This window comes from Syzygium oleosum, unplaced genomic scaffold (genome assembly GCF_021117445.2).
Source record: "Syzygium oleosum isolate NSW1041296 unplaced genomic scaffold, Sole_v2.1 Sole_v2.21, whole genome shotgun sequence".
In the NCBI taxonomy this organism is placed as follows: domain Eukaryota; kingdom Viridiplantae; phylum Streptophyta; class Magnoliopsida; order Myrtales; family Myrtaceae; genus Syzygium; species Syzygium oleosum.
This window is the reverse complement of record NW_026607505.1, coordinates 863,660-889,425: the sequence shown is the minus strand read 5'-3', so window position 1 is coordinate 889,425 and position 25,766 is coordinate 863,660. Positions and strand designations below refer to the sequence as shown.

Genomic DNA, 25,766 nt, shown 5'->3' with positions numbered 1-25,766 from the left:
GATGTATGCTCAATTTATTATTATTCAATAATTTCAAAATAAAAAAAAATTAAGATCCATTCTCACAACTGGTTTGCTCAATCGTCTCTCTATCAAGTGACATGGAAATAATTCTCGGATGCATACATAGCTCAGACCCTCATGATACGCGCTACGCACTCTTTCGATTTAATCAATATGCCTACTTCTCTCAATGCTACCGCTTCTTGTAATCCGGCCGCAGAATTTGGAAATGTGAAACGATACATTTCATGGGATGATAGATGCATTGGCTCCTGATGAGGCACTCTTTACTGTTCCTCGTGTAACCATTGGCCGTCTAGAGAGGATAATAAGCAAACCATCTATCTATCATAGCATAGCATTCCTCCTGCTTGTACTCTGCGGCAATATGTCCCCCGCCCTGTGTAAAAGCCAAAACAGTGCGATGTTATTTCTTGCCCCGATGCATCTCTGGAGAACAATAGGTGATGATATGGTTCAGATGATCTTGCCTTTACAATCACAAAGTTGAGAGTATAATCGTTATTCTCGTATTCTTCCGTGTAACTGAACCAATCAAACACAATATTATGACTATTGATGCACCCAAAAAAAAAAAAATTTTGAGATGCGAAGCGAGAAAAGTAAAAGAAGCAACGACTGCATGGAAAGAATGAATCATTCGCAGATCGTGAATCGTACCCCGCGACTTGTGCATTTAGGTACCATGCTCGCCATGAATCGTACAGAGTCATATTGAGAGATTGGATCCATTGCCGAGTTGCAAGGTGGGGAATAGACATGTCATGGTCGCCGCTGTTGGGGAAAGAAACATCATTCTCAAAGATGCTTATGGAAATTTAATTGTTAAGCTCTTGATAAATGAACTGTTTTAATGTGACAATAGCCTTGATATAGCCGTTAGTAGTAGGCTTCACAGGACTGAGTTCATATCCAATCTATGGGCATTTAATCAGAATTCCTGACCTTGCATACTTGATATTAGTTTCAAACATTAGTCTGATTAAGGAATAAGCTCCAAAAGGCAAAGTTGGGATTTACCTGTATATCAAAGCTCTTAACTCTGACTTCTGAGAGAAGTTCTGATGATAGCTAATAACACTATCGAATTCCTGGTCGTAAGATATACTGCTGTTGCACATCTTCCAAAGATTTATCATTCCCTATTTTTGATTGCCGAAACTCTCAGTTTCTCGTCAAAATTAAAAAAGAGTATTTTTCATTTCCAGTAACAAATTTACGTACCAGTCGAATATGAAGAGCATCCTGCACGGATTTATCGTTTGCCCAAACTCCACTTAGCACATGACGATAATTCTGGGGGAACCAAAATCAATTAGATCTTTGAATTGAACTCGTTGTGTGTGTGTGTGTGTGTGTGTGTATGAGAGAGAGAGAGAGAGAGAGAGAGAGAGAGAGAGAGAGAGAGAGAGAGAGAGAGAGAGAGAATATTACCCTGCACCAGTATGCAGTGTCCTTATTATGTAAACGGAGAAGCTCTCGGGACTGTTCTCTTAAAGATCTCCTGTCCCAATTCATTTCATTTGGTTCTGGGGATGTCATCGTACATGCTGGTTCTAAAACTTGTTGCAAATTTATTTGACGGATCAACTGCATAAGAGAGAAGTTCATGCCGACAATTTAAACTACAGAGACTAAGGCAGTTTTTTCAAGCAAATTGGAGCAGGAGTCTCACTTACATCTTCAAAGGTTTGCATAGCTGCCTCGCATTTTTCATTGTCTGTTTGTTCAGTCACAAAGTCCCCATTGCAAGTTTCATTGGCCGTCTTGTAGTACAAAAGACACGCAGATCCAAGATTTCAGTCATTAATAAGCTTCAAATCGATGAAATTAATTGTTTATGCAAGCTTATGAGTTGATGTAGTCTCAGAGTCCTAAAGAGTGCGTCCTCTGTTTGGAGCAACAATAGTGAAAATCCTGGACAGAGAACGGTATCTAGAGGAAAATGTGTGATGAATATTACTTCAGTTTCCCCCTACTTACTTCAACAGCCAATTTTTTCCAGAAAATAAAGCAGATAGATAGCTGGTAGGTCTCACTGTAAAGTTCCTGGCGATAAATTATGTGACAGTCTTAACTTTTCAGCTGAAAAATGCAGAGATAACAATCCATCAACTCACCAGAAAGAGCTCATCAGGAATAAGGGTCAGCCTGTTTGCAAATGATAACCTGGAGTTATCATCAATAAAAGTATCCGTCTTAGGATTCCCGAGCACATAACCCTGAAAGAATAAGATAAAGATAATTTCAAGACATAACCCTGTTGCTCTGCTGTTGTTAAACAATTGACAATAAACGAAACAGCAGAAACATTATACAGGCGACTAAAATGGAAGCAAATTTTTCCAGCTTTAGCAAGGGGTAACCAAGTAGCTCAATTCATAACAGCAAGTCCAATCTCGTACCTTGAGGTTCATTTGTGGATATACCATATCTTGATTACCTGAAGAATTGAAAATGAAGAATAGAAGAAGCTCTTAGACACCTTCGAGCATGAAGACTTTCACAATTCATTCATAGTAAATTTAAAAGAGCAAAATAGCTTTGAGTTGACAATGCCATTTGCAGAATTAGAACATACTATCCATGATTGCTTGGACGACTAAGGGAACAGTTACCCCCGAGTAAGAATCTCCACCGACGTACAGTTGGTTTGACTTGAACTCGGGATGACTCAACATCCACTGCACTCATTCCAAAAGAAGGGAAAAATATTAGAGGTATTCCTTACACCTAGTAGAGAGCTTCTTTCGAAGTCATACCATTTCTAAACTAAACATAATCAAGATAAACCCACATGCATGTCATCATAGGAGCTGCTGATTTAAACAGGAGATCACTCATAACAATCCCTTCTATATATCAGGACTAGATACATTGACTATCACTCTTGTTTGGCTCATGGCACAAAAGACTCGGGAAGAAATTTTCTTATTCATCAAAAGATAAATTAATAGAATGACAAACAGTAGTAGATTAATAGACGCTAACCTTTCTTATGAACTCATAAGTTAAGGCTGCGGATTTTACGTCGCCAGTGTCATAACCTTCTTGGCTTGTTGAGTAAGAGAATCCAGTGCCTACTGGTTGATCTAGATAGATTATATTGAGGGCCTGAGGAAAAAAAAATAAAGTGTGTCACCACATTGTTGGAGAACAATATTGGAGAACATTGCAAAGGAAGAAGATGAAGGTGGTAGGGGACCTTTGTCCATGTATAGGGATTCAATGTAAGGGACGGCAAGCTCCCATTGTATCCTGCATATGTAAAACTTAATGGACCTGCACAAATCATGAGAAGATGAGATGATGGTCCGAATAATTCGTTCCACAATGCCTCTGCATTTATAGAGCAAGTTAAGGTCTAACATTAGGAATTGCTTGTCATAAGAAACAATGCCAAGACTGTGATTGCAGTCAAGAAGAAGCTAAAGTTGACCGTATCACAGGTCAGAGCATCTTCGACCCGTAAATCTTGGAACAGCAATCAATCTCCTTGTTATGAGTACTGTCATATGATGTACAGCGCTCCTACTCTTTTAACTGAGGAGAAACATTAAAAAAATGTTAAATCTATCTTGAGCATGTCATTGAAGGTGTATTTATTGTATATGCAGATCTCTCTCTCTCTCTCTCTCTCTCTCTCTCTCTCTCTCTCTGTTCAATAAAATCACATATTCAACTTCATGATTTTATGACCAGCAGGAGTGTAGTTTGGTAGCTTCTTCTTTGTCGCTTAACTAGGACAAAGAGATAATAAAGTTGACAATTGCCATTAAGCTTAAACAGATTCAACTACTATTTTAGGTGGGATCTAGGAATGAGAGCTTGGCTCACCTACATTCATTATGCCGCCAACAAACTTATTTAACTGGACTTTTGTCTTTAAAGAAAGAGAAAAGAAGATTTAATATTTTGGAAGTTCCGGAGAAACGCCGTGAGGACAGCGGCGCACCTTCGATCATCTCACATCTCCTCCTAAATCCGCCGCGACTAGGAGTGGGTCTATTTGTGAAAACACCATTGAATAATGTGCAATGCACTCGCATTATATCTCAAACAACTAAGCTAACATGTCAATGAACAAACATATGCAGAAAAGAGAAAGAAAACCAACCGCTCTCGTAGAAGAAAGCCAAGAGGGTGGAACAGCCAGGACCGCCAGTGAGCCAGAGCAAGACAGGGTCAATCGACGGCGATCTCTGAGACTCCACGAAGTAGTAGAACAGCTGCACGTCCTCTGTCTCTCCCACTCCTATGTATCTGCCATTCCCATTTCGCATTCGTCCATTAATTTACTCATGAGAAAACTTATCTTTTCTTGATTGCAATCCAATGAGAAGGAAAAAAAAAACAATATAAGAAGGAAGCCCAAGACTTGACAGATACCCTGTTTCCAGCGTGAAGGGAAGCTCGCCATCGTAGCCCGGGAGGTTCTTGATGATGTCGCGAGACGACGCGCTGGCCGCGAAAAGAACCAGAACGAGAAGACCAAATATCAAGCACCGGCCCTGCATGCAAAGGTTGTCCTCCTTACTCTTCCCCATTTACTCCAGCCCCTACAAAAGACGCGCTCTATTTGAACAAAGTACAATGCAGAGGTCGGTTGTCTTGGAGGCTTGCAGTGTCCCCGCGATGAAAAATCTTCATTTATAGGAAAATCTACTCTCTCTCTCTCTCTCTCTCTCTCTCTCTCTCTCTCTCTCTCTCTCTCTCTCTCTCGTCTCTGTCTTTTATGAGGCTCTGTCTTGCTTTTTCTTGGACCCCTCAGCGTGGAAACAGCTACACACTCCCCCGCAGTTGAAATGACGTTGGGGTGAATCTCCGTTGGGTCATTGGCTTACCGCATGTGGGGTAACATCGAGGGGAATGAAAGATGGATTGGTCATGATGACTCCACGTTCTCGTGCTCATAGAAAAATCAGACACTTTTGGTTTCGTCGATGCTCCCATGTATGAAGTAATATTATATTTCTAATCATGGGCCAATGGAACGCAGGTCAAGAGATCTTTGTTGGCTGCTCCATTAAGTTAATCAATCCCCCTTTCTGGCCTCATTTTTCACGATCCATGCATAGATGGTTCTTCGATTAGCTGCCTGTAATGCCATCATTATCAATCTCACTAGCATTCAGCTATAAGGGGACGAAGTTGGCAAGAAGAGCCCACGTGCAGATTTGCAGACAAGCTTTGCACTTCCCATTGAGTCAAACCTAGAGTGATCTCACCATCTCATGTCCACCATTGTCATGGGGTTTAAGGGGTAATTGCTCCCTTATTTTTTTCGGTTTTAGTTGATCTACGTTGCGAAAAGTGAATCACAACGAATTAAACATTTCTAACCCTTTGAAAAAAAAGCAAATGGAAGAACTTTTACTCGGGCTTTCGACACTCAGCCTCGACTCGATAGGAAACCAACCCGAAAAAAGCATTAAAGATGGAAATTTTCCTAACATAACTTGCTTTCTTTCCGTAAGTAACTATGGACAACGACGAAATGCATGGCTTGTGACGAAGCCAATGCGGCCTATAGAATCAAAATTACTGTCAAGCTCGGTCTATTTGGTTCAACTAACTTTCCCTTGTAAGGTCCAAAGTTGGCTCGTGAGCTTACACATGAACTAACTGTAATTGATCTCCTCCTCCATTCGGTAAACTTGGCGTGGGACAGGACATGCTTGCCCCAGTTATCACAGAAATGGGACAATTCAACGATGCTGGTCAGAATAGTACAAAGTAGCCTGACAACATCCTCGTCTTCACGTGACCAAAATCCTAGAAAAAGAAAACATTGATCCCCACGTAACATGAGAATGCAGGAAAATCAAAGTACGGAGGATGAGTTAACATGAGTTGCGCGTTTTCTTTTTAGTGATACTGTATTTCCGTTTTTGCAAAGCCATCCGAAGTTCAAAGTCCGGTGGTAATTTGGAGTGCACATCAGTATCGCTACCGAAACAACCAAGAAGGGGAGGAAGATGGGACCTAACTGTCCAATGTGGATAGTCAACTATTTGACTTAGCCAACTGCCCAAAAGGAAAATCAAAGTACATGCATTGCTTATTTAAACAATATCAAGCTCATTGAAAGTGACGCAGCTTTTTCGAGGAAGAGATTTTAGTGGGCTTTTTTTTTTTCTTTTTCATTCGGGAGCAAATTAACATACTCTCAACTCTGACTTTAACTATACATTTTTTATATATTATAATTACCAACCGTTTGTTTGCACATGTCCTGTTTGCACGTGCACATATGAACTTTCATATATTATATCGTCTTTTACACGAGATGAAATATGATGTCTATCATTTTTAGAGCTTGATCTTTTAAAGTGATCAACGTCGCATTTCAGTTCACAAAAGATCCTTGTGGTATGAGATGCATCATTCTGAAAGGGCCAAACTTCATATTCGAAATATGTTTGAATATGAAAGTATTAGTCTCAAAGAAATATGTGTATCTATGAATGTGCGCGCGTGTTGTGCAAGAAAGTAAAAGTGGACAAATAGTTTGACATGAAAGAAAAAAAAGAAGAATGCAATCAACTATAGTGGTGTAAAATTAATGCGGAAACTGATAGGATCTTGCAATCGAATCAATGCGAAATCACCAGAGAAATAGACGAGAAACAACAAAGGACACAAAAAATTTACGCGGTTCGGTCCGAGTGTCGGTACCTATACGAGCAGTAAATAATCTACTATACAATGCTCACACGCTCGAGTATTTCCTATATTTAAATGAAGCTTAAACCCAAAGTATTTATAAATGAAACAGCTCAATTTGAAATAAAACTCACAGCACAAATTCACCCGTGTCTGAATGTCTCCGTACGGCTGATCAAAGAACACTTCCGTTAAAGTTCTTTGTATCTTCTCTCAAGAAAATCACCACGGGCCGATTAACACCGACAGCTTCACTATGCGGGGCTCTTGCTCTTCCCTGCGCGGCTATTCAGAAAGGGAGGGACCCACAAAGTCTTCTTTTTCCGTTATATTTGCCAATGGCTACTCTAGGCAAAAGAAAAAATAAAACAAAGGCTTTGTCAACGTAACAAGTTTTGAGCCACGATATTAATATATTGTGAACCATAAATTTTTAAATAGATTCCATAATAATTTATAATAATTTATTATTAATTTTTGGTAATCCAAAACATATTGTTAATTTCATAGTTGATTAAGGAGTGTTACTTAATCGTTTTTTTAAAACTAAATCCTTGCTTTTTACCCCAAAAAATAAGTATATGTGTGAGCCCCTTTTTCTGTCTTGTAGTGCCAGAGAGTTCTTTTTCCTCTTATTTTTATCGTGAAAGAAGTTGCCCTTTTTGAATTTCTTTATGCGGTCAAATTTTAATTTTTATCCAACCGGATTGTGTCCCGTAAAAAGCTCAAACTTGAAACATAATTTAACAATTCTTCACCTTAGCTCGATATTTGAAGTTAAGTCGTAATGCTCATTATTCATGCCAGCTCCCCTAACGGCCCGACGGGTGCTCACTCTCTATAGATGCCAAATGCCAATTGAGCTCAACTGGAGCTTGAGTTTCACCATATAAGATGCTTAGTCATCATGTCTGCGGGGTTCTTCGCTGTAGTGATCTTTTTCACAATAATCTTACCCTTCACTAAAACATCTCGGATGAAATGGTACCTAATGTCGATATGCTTCATTCACTTGTATTAAACTGAATTATATGTCAGATACATCATACATTAGTTATCACGATGCATATCAACACTTTTTGTCCTCTAACCCAGAATCCGAGAGGAAAACCCCTCAGCCATATTGCCTCCTTCGATTTAAAGGTCTATGCCATGTCTGCCTCGGACGAAGACAAGGTAACATGGTCCTATAAGGATGCCTTCTAACTCACTGCACCACTTACTAACATAAACATGTACCCGGCGAAAGACATGCTCTCATTCAAGTCACCGTCGTGATCCAAATCCACATAACCAGTGGTTTCACTACCATTGCCGTCCCTCCAGTATACTATAACCAACATTTGTTGTCCCCTTCAAACATCTAAGGATCCATTACACAACTTCCCAATGAACTTTATTGGGACACTTTATGTAACGGCTAACTACGCTCACAATTTGTGAAATGTCAGGTCTGATGCATACCATAGCATACATAATTAATACTACCTACTACACTATAATAGGGAACACGAGACATATGCTCCTCCTCCTTCTTCGTGTACGGTGATAACTTATTAAAGAGTTTAAAGTGTTTTGCTAAAAATGTACTCATGGATTTCACTTACTGCATATTAAAACGTGCAACGATCTTCTTAATATATTTCTTTCAAGATAGATGTAAAACTCCTATCACACAAAATCTTCATATCCAATATTTTCTTTCCAGTACCTATATCTTTAATCTCAAATTCAACACTTAACTGTCTTTTCAACACATCAATATCAAACATATTCTTACATGCTATTAGCGTGTCATCAACATATAATAATAAATAAATTAAAGACCCATTCTCCAATTTTCTAAAGTACACATAGCTATTGCCGGCAAAACTCAGGCCGTCGGCCAGCCTCGCCAGTGGCTGAGTCCTTCGCCAACGATGTCACGTAAGGTGAGGGCATTTCCATTATTTATCAAACGGTATTTATATTTACCCAAGGGACTTTGGGAAAGTGGTTCCCAGACGCACCCCAAGTGCATATAGGAATTGAAATAGACATCGAAAGGCCGACGTTCCATGCATGGTAATTTTGAATGGACCATTTCGTTAAGAACAGGTCTGTAATCAAATCCATCGTTTCATTGGATTTAAACGTGGTTTATATTAAGCGCGTACTCAATCTAAAAGGTGTACGTAGTTGCATGTAGCTAGCTACTGGTCTACACATCAACTAGTGAGTGGTCACATGCGACGAGAGCTTTGCTTTTGAATCATCAGTGAAGTATCAAGAAAGTGAGTTGATATGTGTCTTCTGTTCAATAATACCGTTCGCATGTGTAACCAAAAGAAGAATTAAATGCCATCATTTCGTATTGGGCACAGTATACTAGGCCCAAGATTTTAAGGTGATTCGATTCGTCTTTTAGTCCATCGGGAAATGGAAATTAAAGCCTATTTATTGTGAATTTCAATTTGTAAATTGATGGGGGGATTCGGGTCTTTTCCTGCATAGCACATTCTTCATTCATATAGAGCATGTATACATGTAATCTAATTGAGTAATTAAGCATGTTAGCGCCCATTTAATCGGCATGTAACCGATGATATCCTTGAAAAATTTTCACGTAATTACGAACAAATGTTTCTATAATTAAGGGTTTGCCATCGGACGGGGAAACATAATTTCCCATGACTAACATAGGGGTGTTATAGTTCGTTATATGTCATATTCCCATAGTTCGCGGTCCATTTCATAATTGAAGCATCGCAATCAGAGTTGATGCAAACTTTAGCTAGTAGACACAGATACGCCTCGTTCTTGATTTTTCAAAATCGTTGTCGTTGACCCTTCTGATCATGTGCATTTCTTGAATATGTTATAACAAATGTATAATATCAAACCCTAGAGACTCCGAATTGGTACGCTACCGAATCAGCGAGGACCCAATTGTAATGAGCTATTTTATTTCGTTAAATCAGCATATTTTGTAAAGCATATATGGCTTATGATAACCGAAAGGATGGACGGTCACGTGGTGTTCCAATCAAACAACGTAATTATCCTATCATGGGTTTACCTTTTGTTTTCACTTCTCAATTCCAAATGAAAGCTCGTCTTCTGTAGTGGAGAGGAGAGCTTTGCATGGTGGGCTTTCGTTTCAGCATTATTCAAATCATCTGATGCGATGCGGATATCAGTAGTTGCGTTGGAGAACTTCTTCTTTGTCTTTTTTGTGATTATACAAACTTTCGTCCCTTTTTATCTTTCTTCTCTTTAGCATTTAAGATGAAGATGAAATCTCATGTGATTCTGTGACTCCGCTACCAACGCCCCGTACCAACCATTCCCATAAGTTGAAGGCATAATCCTCACAAGAAGCCAATGCATCGGCCAAACACACACACATACAAGTACCTTTCACGCGCATTTTTTGAGCCCGGACCTCTGAGCTCGCTCGCTCACGAGTCGCGACACCCTTGCTAGTCATTACCATCCCCATGCACCCGACCGCCTTCAGGACCTCACAATCCCCCTTAACTATCTATCCATTCCCATTCCTTTCCCAGGCTGTTCTTCATCACAGTGGGCACCGGAAAATGAAAATAAAAAATTAGAAAAAATAACTACCAAAAGAGGACAACAGATCAACGGAGAGATTTCATAGGAATTAGCTCAGTCAGAAAAGAAACATCTCAAAGTTTATTTGGAGAGAGAGAGAGAGAATGGAGCAGAGAGCGTTCGGATGATGAGCACGATGAGAGGTAGGTCTTGCAGTGTTGTGTGTTATAATATTAATAATGTGATCTCACAATTAGTTTATTATTATCTACATTAATTAATTTTATTTACGTTTTATTGTCCGCATCTGATAACTATGGTGATTGCCCAATATTAAAATAACTATCTTGATAAAAAAAATTATATATAAATGTACGAATGGAGATATAAATAGATCATTTAAGCCAAAATCTCTTATTATCTTATCTGATTATCCGATAATATAAAAAACATACCATCAACGTTGAGAAGGCAATTGGCTAGAAGTACCTAATTATGATTGTTCAAGGTTCTGCGTATTCGGTTTACGATTTCATCAATGGCTGGAGGTTAGTACAGAATTGTTCACGTTTCCACACGCGATTCTGATTATGCATGGTTTTTGTTTATCCATCAATATTAATTCTAACGGTTAGTATCAGAGCTTGTTTATATCTCTGTCTTGATGATTTTTTGGGATTATGAATGATTTAAAAATTGGGGTTTTTTCTGGCTGAGAGAAAAATTGTCAATTCCGATCAAATTCGGGTGACCCACCACGCGGCTTTGGACCGGTACGGTCGCACCGCCATGAGCAAGAAAAGCCCTAAGTTAATTCGGCATTACAATGATTGCCGGAGACAAATTGAGTGGCGGAAGTCGTGGCGGTTAGGGTTTGCGTTTTGGCTGAATTTTACTTTATTCGGGCTAATTTCTTGGTTGTTTTTGCCGAATCTTGGACACATGTCGTCGCGACAGCGTGGTCTCTAATGTAGTCTTTCCGGCTAATTATCCAAATAATAGGTCCAGGACTGAATTGACAAATTTTTAAAAAGTTTGACTAAATCGACAAATTAAAAGGTTTATGACTAAATTGGCAAATTATCAAAATGTTTAGGACTGAATTGGTCACCGTACAATAGGTTTATGACTTTTTGGACAATTATCCCTACTAAATTAGTACAAGTGCAATAAGTTTAAGAATTTTTTTAGTAATTTTCCTGTAATACTTGCACATAGGTTAGTTATATGCCATCTATAACAAAAGGTTAGAGGTTAAGAAGTATTAGCGCTGGAATGGAACTGATACGTACTCTCCAATCTTGCAAGTTAATGTGATAAATACCGTAGCTCAATGTACTGTAGCAAACCGTAGGGAACTGTCCAAATAATGACGATTTGTACAGGGACATTTTACATTTTACTGTAATGGCACTAAAGCAACACTGGAGTGGCAATAGACTTCCTCAATTTGGTCCCCAAAATCGAGCCATATAATAGACATTAGAATGAACTATGCATGGCTTTTTGTTCGAGTAAGGGATAAAGCCAGCTTGACTAACTTTTCGCAACTACATGTCTGGTATATTGTAGGGGTTGGGCTTCAAGATGTAACTATGTAAGATCCTATTTGAGAACTTCTTGCATGTCCTCCAGGAGCGTATAACGTTGGTCACCAGATTCCTTCCTTGACATATTCACTAAAGGAGAAGCCTAAGACCTTCACTAAGGAAGATCGTCAAGAGGGAGCCCAAGTTCGAGCCGTCAACATATCCAGTTACACTCACGTTCACTCTAAAACTTAAGCTAATGAGTTATAAGCCAACTAGAATATATTAACTGTTATTCACCACACTAATTCTCCAATATGAGACTTCTCCAACACAACATACACGTGCATCCTAACATATTCTCATCAACATATATTCATTGATATTCCACTTAGATCCTACAAGATGGATTAAGCTCATGTTTAGTGTGGCAACATGTACATTTGACCATGGACAACATATCGATCCAATAATGGCTGAGGATTCCAGTGATGGTAGCCAATTTTCATCACACAACTGGCCATGCGTGAAGGGAAGAATGCTCTTCCAATGGGCAAGCGTAGTTTCACCAACAAAGTATTGAATCAATGCCGACAAAGATTTGCAAGAAAGGCAAAGGTAACAGAAAAAGAAAAAAAGAATGATGGGTTCTCAATGTGTTCCTCAACTTCTTTGTTTCAGATGGTAACATCACCTTTGTCAACATTTTTAGACCATCTACTAATTTATCCTGTCAATTCCTGGACCTAGCTTTTATTCTTGATTGCTCTTGATGTTGATTCTTGAAAATCCCATGGTAAGTTAAAATTAAAGCAGCTATCATTCTATGAAACCATCATGGTAATAAAATGTTTTCCTTAAATATCAAAGGTAAAGAATAGAACTGAATATGATGATTGATTTGTGGGCATCCGTATCTACAAAAAATGAAAGCAAGTAGGCAAAGATACATGTGCAATTATACGTGATGAGACCAAGTGTATGAAGTCTCTATACACGTACGTGTCGAATTATCCTAAATTTTTTTTTCTTTTCTTTTCTTTTTGCCTTTTTTATTCTTCCTAACCGACTTAACCTGTTATTTATGAAAAAATAATATTTTTCTATACATATATAGGGATTTATTTTATTTAAACATGAAGTGTCCATTGAATGTGATGCATTTTCATGAAAAGTAGAACCAATAATTTTAAATCTCATTTGTAGCTTATGCAGTTTATGTAGACAAAAGGGTTACAAAGGGTTACATAGGTCTATGATAAAAAATATCTGTTAATCTCATTTTTCATATACGAGTTACATGGTTGTGTACCCGGTAAAATTCTTTCTAGTAATACTTTCTCGAGTCTTTACGTTCCTTGACGGGCGAGACTACATTTGCTTTGAAAGCAATTAATTAGCATATTATGAAAACCCATCATTTATAACTAAGGGAAAAAAATCATTAAAAAAAACCCCCAAACTGTTGCGGAAGCCAAACGATCGAACAATAAATTTGATAGAACAAGAAAATAAATCGGACACCAGATTTACGTGATTCGGTCGTAGTGACCTACGTCCACGGGGAAAGCAACACGGAATTCTACTATAGATCAGGCGATACAACGGATATTACAATCACACTCGAGTCACTCAAATACTCTCGGTATTTCCCAAACCCCAATTACACCCAATAGCTCACACAGTGTTTGGCCACATAATTCCTCATGAAATAATCTCTCAATCTCGCGAAGGAATTATACACAAATCTTATCACAAGATTTACGCTTGAACACTAATTCTTCTTGGATGTAATTCACGAACGAGAATTCACGAAAATACCCACCGCCAAGCACTCACGAACGCGGCGCTTCCTTCTTTGTGCACAATAACAGTGCTTCTTGTTTACTTGCACAGCACACCAAGCACTCACATTAAGGCGCTTCAAGACTCACGATCAACTTCTGCTCCAGTACTAATCGTGGGAGCCATATATATATATATGCACCGAGTAAAGAAGTCCATTGTTGCTCAGTCAAAGGAGTCCACACCGACTGGGATTAGGAAACAAAGTCCAGAATAGTGACTTTCCTTTTCTGACACAATCAGACTTCTCCAACTTTGACTTCAATGTAGAAACCAATTTGTGCGTATATTTTCTTTCTTTCTTCGCGGACTTCAACTTGCCAAAGAACAGTTATCGTATTTTGTTATGCTCGATTTCGGACGTATGCAAAATATCCAATTCAGAATATTCATATTTTCGTTTCGGGCTCAAACTCGAGACATATTTTCAACACAAACTATGTCTAATGTGAAATTTTTACTTCACATTTTTTTGCGATATAAAATACCTAAAACTATACACACTGTGACACATTTATCTTAAACTTTTTCTTATGACATAGAAATTCATATGCTTGTACCTACATGACACATTTACCTTTTGATTTTTTAGCCAAAACGACTCATTTTTGTTATGCTTAACCCACGTAGGCACCATTATTAACACAGTTTGCCTTCCGTTGTCCACGAAGGCATGTTTTTAACGGTGCTCATTAACGGAATATTGACGTAGTGTGGTAAAAGTTTGAGATTTTTTGTATCACAAAAAAAATAGGGTAAATGTGTCATAATGGATATAATTTTGGGTTTTTTTATACTTTTTTCCCTGTAACTAAAGCACAATGCCAAAGGAAGATATAAATTAAGGGAAGAAAATTGGAAAATGCTAATGTGCTACCATGCTTTAATCTCGCACATGTTTTTGACTTTCATAAATCAATCATTTGGTTCTTTTGATTTAGTAGGTTGTTTTTTTTTTATGTAATGGAAAACGGGTGATGCGTTGAGTTCAATTAGAAAAGGGTAATCAAGGTGTGTTGTTGTAATTTATGTTTTTCCGACGACTTATATGATCGTAAGAATATGCTAACAATAATCATTTCGTGACCACGCAGCCAAAAGGAGTCAATCAACTTGATGGTTCAATTAGACAAACTGTGAAGTATTATCATTTTATATGTCTCTTTTAGATTTTTATTAGGATAAGATCTTCACTCACCATATACAGTTACACCTCTCTAATCCAAAACGCTTATTTATTGGAAATATAGCAACCACTTCAAGTCTATACGTAGTTATGTAGATCCTTTGAATAACCTGCACATATAGTGAAATAACGTCGTTTAGAACGCTGAGAATATGGCAAGATGACCCATATTAAAGCTATAGTTCTCATATGTCTAACTCGAAGATGCATGACAAAAATAACAACTCTATACTTAAAAGAAAGAGATGCCCATTTGAATTTTGGAACGATCCTCGTTCAGCCATGATTTGAACAAGAATTCTACTGTTCCATATGCTTAATAGGGATTTTTTGAGGACCGGCAAAGTTTCAATAAATACTAGGTAAGTGTCAAAGAACTGTTGACAAACAGATCATCGGTGACTTTTGTTCCAAGTAATTTGTTGGTTACTTATTAACGATGTACGAAACTACAACGATCTTCGTTCAACCATAATTTGATCCAGAAATCTATTGTTCCATATGCTTAATATGGATTTTTTGAAGACTGGTAAATTTTCAATAAGTACTGGGTAAGTGTCACATAACCGTTGACAAACAAATGATCCGTAACTTTTTCCAAGTAACTTATTGGTAACTTATAAGCGCTTTATAAAACTACAAGCTTTTTCTGATAGTTTGCTAATTATCAATTCTTGTATTGACTTTTAGCATAACTTAATAACACGTTGAACTTAATAACTCTCATATGAAATTACCAATTTAAATTAGAGTTTTTGCAAAACTTAATCAGATTAAATTGCCTAATAGTTTTGGGTTATAAAACCCTCATATGAGTTATCTACCAAAGTTTACTTTTTAAAGTTTACCAATTTTTCTATTAGGATACCAATTTTCATTTACCTTGATTAGAACTCCTTACATTTACTAATTCTTTTTAGGATTATTAACCTAAATTAACGTGACTCACCAAATTTTTTCACAATTAACTACTTTCTAGTGTTGGATAAACAACTCTCATTTGAGTGAGTTAGTGACATTTATTTGTTTTTTTTTTCAACTTTACTTATCATTTACAAACTTTTATTTGCATTTTAAAGCAACGACTCAAATTTACCAAGTTTAGTTAGAAATTTAACCTTAATTAGAGTAACTTACTATCTTTTTTTTATTAATTGATTACTAACTAGCTTGAGTTACCAACTTTCTTTTGAGTTACTTGCCAACTTCATTTTTTCTTTTGATTATCAATTTTTTTTAATCTTTGACAAACTTTTAATTAAATTTTATAATTACACCTTAAAGTATTACTAATTTCAATTTAAGCGATTTATCAGCTTTATTCCTATTAAGTTATCAACTATTTTTTTACTACCTCTCATTAAGTTAATTATTAATGCTTATGTGATTTTTTTTAATTTACCAACTTTTCTGTTGGGTTATTTATCCCGAATAAAGTTGGTAAGTAACCAAATGAAGATTGATAATTTCAACAAACATTTGTGTTGGGGAAACCGATTTGTGGGCGCGAAACAACCTTGTTTAGAACGCCGAAAATATGGCAACATAACTCATGTTAAAGTTATGGTTCTCATTTGTCTAACTTGAAGATGCATAACAAGAATTAGAACATTGTACTTGAAAGAAAGAGATGCCCCTTTGAAATCTAAGAGGATCTTCAATCAGCCAAAATTTTAAGCAGAATTCTATTGTTCCGTACCCTTACTGTGGATTTTTACCCAATGGGTAAATTTCAATAAGTATTTGATAAGTGCCAAGAAACTGTTGTATAAAGTGGCTCATCACTTTTTTCCGAGTGATTTGCCGTTAAGGTATCAACACTTCATGAAACTACAAATTCTTTTTAATAGTTTGCAAAGTTCAATTTTTTTGTACTAACTTACCAACTTTTGTTTGCACAACTTAGGGGTCAGCATCGGTCCAGGGTCAATCCTAGACCGACCCAACCCTACCGGTCCTAGTCAAGTTCCCAAGGGGACTGGGTTGGTCCTTGGTCCTTGGACCCTTGAATTTGTACTGTGCGGATTGGTCCTCGGTCCTGGGAATTTAGGATTGGTCCAACCCGAACCAATCTTGTATATATTATACATAATATATATTTATATGTTATATAATATATGCTTTTATCTACTTTAAACTCTAGCGCCTCCTTCTCTATTTTCTTCTTTTTTATGCAGTTCAATTTGCCGTGTAAATTAGAAAGTAGAAAGAAACCAATCCTAATTCGACAAAAAAAATAAAATAAGAAACCCTCTTCGCTTGCCTCGCTTTGCTCGCTCGCCTCGACCTCTCGCCTCGCTCGCCGCTCCTTGGCTCACCACTCGTCTCTGTTCACTTGCCCTGCCGCTCGCCTCAGGAGCGTAGAACAACTGGACAAACATACTTTGTTGATAATATAAGTGTGTTATTTGTTTTTTTTTAAGGTGTTTGGAAGTGGAAGCAAGCATTTAAGAATGAACAAGATATGAAGTTGTATAATTCATTATTTATATTACGTATTTTGAACTTCTTATGGTTTAATTATATTTCACGTGTTCGTTTTTATGGTTTGTTGCTTTTTTTTTTGGGTCGAATGGTTTGTTGCTTTTAGCAAGTGTGAAATTTATGTTGTTAACTTATCTTATATTTATGTTGATATGTACCGGTATTCATTGTTTGGTTGCTTAATGTCGTATTGTTGATGGATATGTAATTTGAAATAGTATATTTGTCATTTCAAGGAATACAGAAAATGAAACAAAAAGATAATCGGTTGGTCCCGGGTTGACCCTGAAATCGGACTAGACCCATAGGATCGGTCCGGTCTCGGTTCCAGGCTCAACAGGGTCGGTCCTTGATCCCAAACATTGGGGACCAACACTGTGCGGGTTGGTCCTTGGGTTAGGTGCTGGACCGGCCTAACCCGGACCATGCTCACCAGTAGCACAACTTACCAACACGTCAAATTTACTGAATTTTATGTGAAATTATCAATCTAAATTAGAGCGATTTACAAACTTTTATCTAGATAAATTTTCACATAGTTTTGGGTTATCAACTCTCACACGAGTTACCTATCAATGTTTATTTGTTAATTTTTTAGTACCTTGGTTAGCAACCCCATATATATAAGAATTCTTTTTAAGATTACTGACCTAAAGCATAGTGACTCGCCAACTTTTCTCTCATTAAATTACGATATACTATTAAGTTATTAAGTTAACGACTCTCGTTTGAGTAAGTTGGAGACATTTTTTTCAACTTTCTTATTATTTACAAACTTATCTTTACAATTTTCACCAATTATTTAAATTCACCAACTTTTATCGGATATTACAAACTTTTATTAGAGTGACTCACTTTCTTTTTTTCAAATTAGTTAGTTAATAACTAGCTTGAGTTACTGGCAGTAAAGGGGCTTGGCGGCCAATGGTGAGGGGGTGTGGGGTGTCTTGCCGGTGGACGGCTCGGCAAGTAGCTTGTCGCAGTGAGGTCGCCGCAGTTCAAACAAGGACCCGGATGCAAAGGGACTTGTTCCCGCAAATGAGATTGACAGAGCAATCTTAGTGAGCGAATGCGAGACTTTCCCTCCGGTTTGTGCTCTTCTTACTCCCTTAGAAACCAACGTTGCATGCTCAAGAATTTTGACCCCTGCCGCAATGCTTGACCGAGATGAATGAACCGCCAGGGCGTTTTCGGTGAGATAAGGCAGGAATGTTCAGATCGCTGGGCTAGAAGACATCAAAACCTGCAAGGGAGAAGAACTAAACGTGGCTGCTTCGAGCATCTGAGATTCGTCGGATCTTGTGGTGTGGCGGCAAGACAGGACCAATTGTGCAGAGGCAGCAAAGGAGCGACGTGGTATGGCTCATGTGTCCGATGCAACGGCTGCGAGGCAGTGCTGGGCGTGACGAAGCTTTAGGACGACAGGCCGGGATTGTGATCTGGACTGGGGGCGTCAGGACGGCTACAAGGTTTGGCCGAGGAACCTGCAAAAAATTACCTGGATTGTTGGGGCGCGCTCATTCACTCATGGCTCTCAACCCTTTTTCTTTTCTTGCCGACTTTGTGTATTGCCGCACTCTATTGTGTGCTCTCTCTCTCTAAAAGATCTTTTCAATTCCGAATGTGTTTTTCTCCCTCACTCTCTTTTTCGATTGTGGCCGATTCCTCTCAAGTGTGTTCTCTCTTGCTTTCTTCTTTATGCTGTGTTCTAAGTTATAGACAATTGCCGACCCCTTGAATTGTGAGACCTCATGTCTTTATATAGTGAAATCCTAGGTTTCTTCCCAATTAGCCGGGCTTAATTTAGGCCTTAATAAAGTGAGGGCTCTAATGACATAAGGCATCTTATCAATTAAACTCTAATGGGCTAAATTAGACTCAATGAAGCTCAATGAGGCCCCTCAATTTGGCCATTGCGGTCCTATGAAATTGCCATCTCCCGTGGCTCAGTCCAATCCATTTAGGTTCAAAACCATTTGCCGCCGATCCGATTAAAATGCAATGAATTTATTTATATGCTGAATGCTCCTAAAAATATTATTCAGGGGTCGAAGTTGGTCCATAATTTTCTATGCAATGAACAATTAAATGGATTGACAAAATTCAAGTCTCAAGAAATAGACCAACTTTGACAATAAAAAAAGGAAATTAGAGAAAAAAAAAGGAAAACAAATTTCTAAATTTCCTCATTGAGCTAGTTACTTAAATTATAAATACAAAGATTTTTTAATAATACTTAGTTAACGGTGCTATTAGCATGGAAAAGATACGGTCAAATGTCAGCCAAGCATTTTCCATCTTGAAAATGGGAGACTGGTGAAATGTTAACACGTTTCCTATTTTATATATAAAAATGCATTTTCCATATAAAAAAAAAGCCATAAGAAGATAGCGATTTTCTTGTCTTATTTAAAGAAACAAATCAAAGTGATAATATTTAAACAATAAGAAATATATGAAGAACTCAGTTGCAACTTTTAAAATAATGAATATTATTCTCTGGCCAAAGAAAAAGATTAGGTGGATATTGTTCCCAAATAATAAAAAAACTTAACAACCCAAAAAAATATGAATGTAATTATCTTGTATACTTTGAACTTCCAATTATTGTAGGATTTTGTAATCGAATAAGTCATAACTGCTTCTTTGTACTTTGTTCCTTTATTTCTGCTTCTTTGATTGCAAGAAAGTAAGAGGCATTCATTGTCGTCGAAAGGAATGAGAAGCCATTTCATTATGCAATGATTTCGTTGTTAGTTGCAAAGCCAACGTTTCAAGTGTTTTTTCATTTTTTAAATTTAATAGATCTATATAATGACAATAACGATTTCTTTTTCGTAAGTGACGATATTTTTCTACTTGTAATTATTTATATTTCGGTATCTAATTTTTTTTTTATTATAACTGATGCGGAAACTATAACGAAATTAAAACTAAGAAGAATAAAGAACACACAGATTTACGGGAAAAACCCTTGCGGGAAAAACCACGGGGAGAGTAGAAGCAAAATCTACTATATAAATTCGATGATTATAAAAGGTGGCTCAAAAACTAAAGACTCTTTATGTCTCAACTTCTTAATCTAATAACTTGAGAAAAATAATATTTATATTGTTCTCAAGCCCTAATGTTAGCCCAAGCCCATAAAGAATTTAAGACATACTCAACATTTTTCCTTTCTTCATATTCAAGAAAATTGATTTTGTGGGCCTTCTCATGATTTTGTCTCTCAATATGAGCTTGTAATATGATGGCAGTCGGGCAAGTATGCCCCCATTGTCTAGTGGCTCGAATGGTACAATCCCTCCGTCACCGCATAATACATAAAAAAAAAAACCTTTGAGTGAAGCATTAAAATCAATTACCTTAAAAACTTTTTGGGGCTGGCCTTTGACCGTTACACTGTCTGCTAGCCGCACCCAAGACTTGTTTAGGGAGATAATCTCATATTTATGCGACTGAGAAAGTAAATCCAGGTGCATTTATCTCAGATGAGTTATATACCCGCAAATAATGTGGCCATATCCAAAATTTCGTCACAAGCAAAATCCATGCATTAATTGCAATACCAAGAAGTACAATTATATAAGAGAAGGACAGCAAAAATCATTCGAAGAAAATTGGATTGTGCTAATGGCTACTACAGTGACATCATCTTATGTCTTTTTTCTTATAATCTGCATTATCAATATCGTTTCGTCGTACCCGGCTAATGTCGCTTCGTCCAAGACCACCCCCTTTGAACCTTGGGGATTAGCCATCAAGCTCATCCACCACGATTCTATTCAATCTCCATATTACAATCCAAAGGCCACCATCTCCGAGCGAGCTGAACGTGCCATTAACAGTTCGCTCGCCCGCATCCGCTTCTTGAGCAAAATAATCGCTATTCCAAATAAAGTCGACTTTCGTGCCCGTCTCATCCCAGCCAATGGCGCCGATGGGTTCCTCGCCAATATATCCATCGGTACTCCGCCAGTCCCGCAACTCGTGCATATTGACACGGGAAGCGACCTCCTTTGGATTCAGTGCCTGCCCTGCAGTACTTGCTTCAAACAATCTCCTCCTCTTTTCGATCCTGCCAAATCGTCGACGTACTCCAATATTCGTTGCCGTTCCATCGCTTGTGTACTATCTGGTGACAAGTGCGATCCTAATAATGAGTATTGCATTTACAAGAGGTCGTATTTTGACACAACCACCACAGCCGGTAACCTCGCCTCCGAACAAGCGACCTTTGAGACATCCGACGAGGGCACGGTAAAGGTGCCGATTCAGGTGCTCGGATGCGGCCACGTGAATAAAGACACTACGGAAGGGCAAGAAAGCGGGTTATTAGGACTAGGCATTGGTGATGGTAATTTGCCAAATCTGGTTAAACAATTTGGCTCCAAATTTTCCTACTGCATCGGCAACATAAACGACCCACAGTATCAATACAATCAACTCAGCTTCGGAGCCGGGGCAATCATGGAAGGCGATTCTACGACCCTAGAGACTTACAGGGGTTTATACTATTTGGACCTCGAAGGTGTTAGCGTCGGAGAGAAGAAGCTACAGATCGACCCCTTGGTATTCAAAAGAGGGCTTATGGGTCAAGGAGGAGTATTTATAGACTCAGGAACCACGTTCACGTTCCTGAAGGAAGAGGGGTACGTTCCGTTGCAAAATGAGGTCGAGAGTTTGATGGCGGGAAAGCTGAACAGGGTGAGTCATCCGCAGTTCTTTTGCTACGCAGGGAGCGTAGAGAGAGATTTGACGGGATTCCCCGTCGTCACCTTGCAATTCTCGGGCGGCGCACAACTCGGCTTAGACACCAACAGCATGTTTTTCCAGTTAACGGCGGACGTCTTGTGCATGGCCATCTGTAAGTCATCACCCAATAGGAACGGCTTATCCATTATTGGAGTGCTGGCACAACAGTCCTATAATATAGGGTATGACATCAGACAGGGCAAGATTTTCTTCCAAAGGATTGACTGCAGTGCTCTCCAATCACTTGTATGATCACACGTGATTAAAAATTATGCACCTGATGTATTCGGTATTTTCTTGAGTAAAAAAAAAGAGGGGACATGAATGACTTTTTTGTGAAAGAAAGAGTTACTTTGAGAGCCATTTCTCCAAAGAAGCTATTCTAGAGAACGATGGAATATGAATTCTCAGTCAGTCTCTCCGGATCCAAGATGCCAGCGCCAACTAAAGACTTCCGCTTGGACGCTGAGCACGTCATACGGACAATGAGAACGCTTCTTCCTCTAGAATCGAGATCAACTCGCTCTTTTTCACGTTACCTTCTCTATGGTCACAACTTCATTGAACTTCGATTCAAGCTTTCGTATCATTCAATTGCGTACAAAAGGATTAAAAGCTAAGTTTCGATTCAGTCGATACCGCTGTTCTCAGTCTTTTACCCTTATTTGCAGTGGCTTCTTTACTCCTCTTGATTGCCTTTCAGTCCGCCAGCAACCACTGCCTTCACTGCCGGTCACTCGCCATTTCCACAACCGCTTTGGAAGCCTCCTCTCTTCTCTGCCCTGTCTTCCGGTCATGCTCGATGCTCTTGACAGCACCTATTGCGGTCATGATCGATGCTCCAAGTGCTCTCAACTTGTTCCTTTCTCATCCGCTGGCTTAAATTCTCAGCGTTTTTGTGCTTGATTTGTTTGCGATCATGACTTGGTCATGATCGATGCTCTTGACAGCACCTATTGCGCATACTCATTCTTAATTTTGTTTGATGTTTAGTGTTCCTGCTCCAGCATTTAGTGTTCACCTTGTGTTGTCGTTTGCAATTGTAATTCTCTGAATTTGCTTGGATCAATGGCCTGGATTTGCCTTGATTACCCCAATTGTAGTTCAGATTTATGTTTAACCGGGAGACTCTACAAAATCCCTGAATTGCATCAATGAACGCCCGAGTCTAGATTTGATTGAGTGTAATGTCTTCGCTGGCTTCATTTGTCTATTTCTATTACGTAAGCTGTAGTCGATTTATGTTTGTCCTCATTAGAAGCAAATCCGGTAATTGCTCACTCCAAAGTTTATTTGCGAAGGTCTTAGTTCATTACATATTTTCAATGTTTATATGAGAAGAGCTTGAATTTGAATATTGCTGAACTAGGCCGAGAGAAATCTGAATGAAATTGGATCCATCCTTATGGACATTAACGCTCGTATGCTTTGGATTTGGATTTGGCCGAGAAGCATTTGTAGTTGATATGTTCATGCTGAGATTTGATGAGATTCTATGTCTGTATGTAAAAAATAGTCCGGTAGTGAGGAAAATAAGACTTAGATTTATGAAATAAATTCATTGATTGACTCATTGGTTGAGGAATGTATCCGCATCTTCAAAAGAGAAACTTGTCTGTGTGCAGACAGATGTGGGCAGAGAATAGTGAAATAGTGAACTGTGTGACGGTTGATTGCAGGTTCATTTGGTGACGATTTAAGTAATAGTTGTTTTGTTATGGTGTCGTTTTTTTTATTATTATTATTTTAGCGCTAAACTGTTCTCTGTTTTTTGAACGTGACATGGTATTGCCGTTGCAAACAATAATTTGGTCATGCTTGGTGGGGGACCTGACTTCTGATTATGATCCTCTTTGGCCTTGAGATACTTGAATTGACATTTAGGGTGGGTTTATTGAGTGAAAGTGTTTTTCGAAAATTAGTTTTCCGCACTTTTCGCCGAAAATGATTAGTCAATCGAAAACACTTTTCGATCAACGAAAATATTCATGCATAAAATTAGAAAAATGAATTCCTAAATCTAAAAAAGTCAAAACACTATCCGAAATTGTTCTTCTCTTTCCCTGATTGATTGGGGAGGCAAGTCATGGCTAGCCGGAGGGTGAAATGAGATTGAAATGTTATTTATGAGATTGAAAATCATTTTTCATATAAAATCCGAACATGAGAAAACGTTTTCATTTACATATCAACAAACAAAATAAACTAACCATTTTTTGTGGAAAATGATTTTTTTGAAAACATTTTCCTTTATTATGGAGTTCTCCCCCAAACAAATGCACCCTTAATAGTAAATAAGGAGAAATATTCTTGTTTCTTTGAAACCTCTGGGGTTCACCCAAGGTTTTAGACTCAGGTTGCTCATAAGAAACCCTATGCCAATGTGAGTGACGAGCTCTAGGGAAAATTCCAAATATGAACTTAAAGTGTCCTCATTTTTTCAAATAAGAACCTGAAGTGGATTTTGTTTCAGAAAAAGAGCCTATAGTGGCAATGTCAGTTTCAAATTAGGGCCTGACCTTGCTAGTGTAATCGAGTTCTGTACTTAGATCTTTGGTTGCGTAGGGAGTGAAATATACTTTCGTATCTCACTTGGCTTCTAGCCGGCCCAGTATGCTAGTGGTTACTCATTCACATGATGAAATTTTCATAGGTTAATCAATTAAAATGAATATTCCTACAGTCATAACGACAACTATAAAGAGCAAACCAATATGGCTGCGTAAGCTAAACGATGCAAATGCTTATTACTTTCATTAAGTTTTTCATGTAGTTCTCATGAGCAATCACGCAGACAATGACTTCCCGGGAATCGTACCTACGACAACAATACTTCTTGGAGAAAAAAAAAATCTTTTTGGTAATTATTTGGTTAGTTTATGTATTTCGCTTCCATTTCCTAGGTACTCGATACAGCAGTCTGACTCTACAAGCAACATCCAGTAAAGAGGTTAGCTGTGGTATGCATATCTACTCACCCGCGACCAAAACAAGGATGTTGATGTCGATCTGGAAAGTTCCGGAGAGCCGGGAAGCCTTTCAGAATCACCAGAAGTATGCTGGCTGCAACTGCGCCGAGAGCCAGCCATTGGAATGGATGGTAGACGAATTTCAAGAAGGACAATAGGAGTAAGAACCGAGAAGCGATTGCATAAAGACTTGGCCATATCTTGTGATGGTTTATCTCCTCATAGACCCTCACATTTGCTTCTAACCTTGCTTGATTTAGAGCGTTCACTGTCAATGGGTGCCCAAAGAGAAGGACAAGGGTTATTTAGCATGCATGATAATCAGCTAGATAAAAATAAGAGAGTTAAAAGAAAGGGAATAATAAATGTAGAACCTACATACTATGGTCGTAATTTTGATTTTATTCTCACTACCAGAAAGCTCACCTTAGATAGGTTAATCTTCGGTTATTTTATGTTGTGAAATTTGCTGTGGATATATTTTTGAAGAAAATAATATATGAATAGGCTGAATGGTATGCGAAACCTCATCAGTTGCGTCTATGCAACGGATTGTATGATCAACACGTCATAAAGAAAATGAAGATGGAGAAGAAACAAAAAACCCGTTTTATATTTATGCATATGTAGTGCACTATTTCATATCTGCTCAAAAATAGCTTTAAATATGTTGGAAAATGTGATCTGAATATGTTGTTGTCAATTTCATCTCATGTCATTTGACTAGTGCAAAAAATGTAACGATGTTGCAGGTACCTCTTGCTTAAT

At 38.1% G+C, this 25,766-nt stretch overlaps 2 protein-coding genes across 2 annotated transcripts; one reads left to right on the top strand and one right to left on the bottom strand.

Annotated features, from left to right (window-relative positions):
- Positions 1-4: 4 nt before the first annotated feature.
- LOC115677504 (serine carboxypeptidase-like 18) lies at positions 5-4,659 on the bottom strand. The gene is made up of 14 exons (XM_030600680.2): positions 4,414-4,659; positions 4,142-4,287; positions 3,230-3,306; positions 3,016-3,138; positions 2,606-2,708; positions 2,430-2,467; positions 2,145-2,246; positions 1,704-1,790; positions 1,459-1,614; positions 1,249-1,320; positions 1,045-1,166; positions 685-798; positions 495-549; positions 5-403 (listed from the first exon to the last, which is right to left on the bottom strand). Exons 1-14 carry the CDS (start codon positions 4,569-4,571, stop codon positions 320-322), a joined length of 1,437 nt encoding a protein of 478 aa, XP_030456540.1. The 5' UTR covers positions 4,572-4,659; the 3' UTR covers positions 5-319.
- Positions 4,660-20,907: 16,248 nt separating this feature from the next.
- Positions 20,908-25,156, top strand: LOC115677288 (aspartic proteinase CDR1-like). The gene is made up of 3 exons (XM_030600414.2): positions 20,908-22,141; positions 22,701-22,874; positions 24,933-25,156. The coding sequence occupies exons 1-3, from the start codon at positions 20,908-20,910 to the stop codon at positions 25,154-25,156; spliced, it is 1,632 nt and encodes a 543-aa protein (XP_030456274.2).
- Positions 25,157-25,766: the final 610 nt, after the last annotated feature.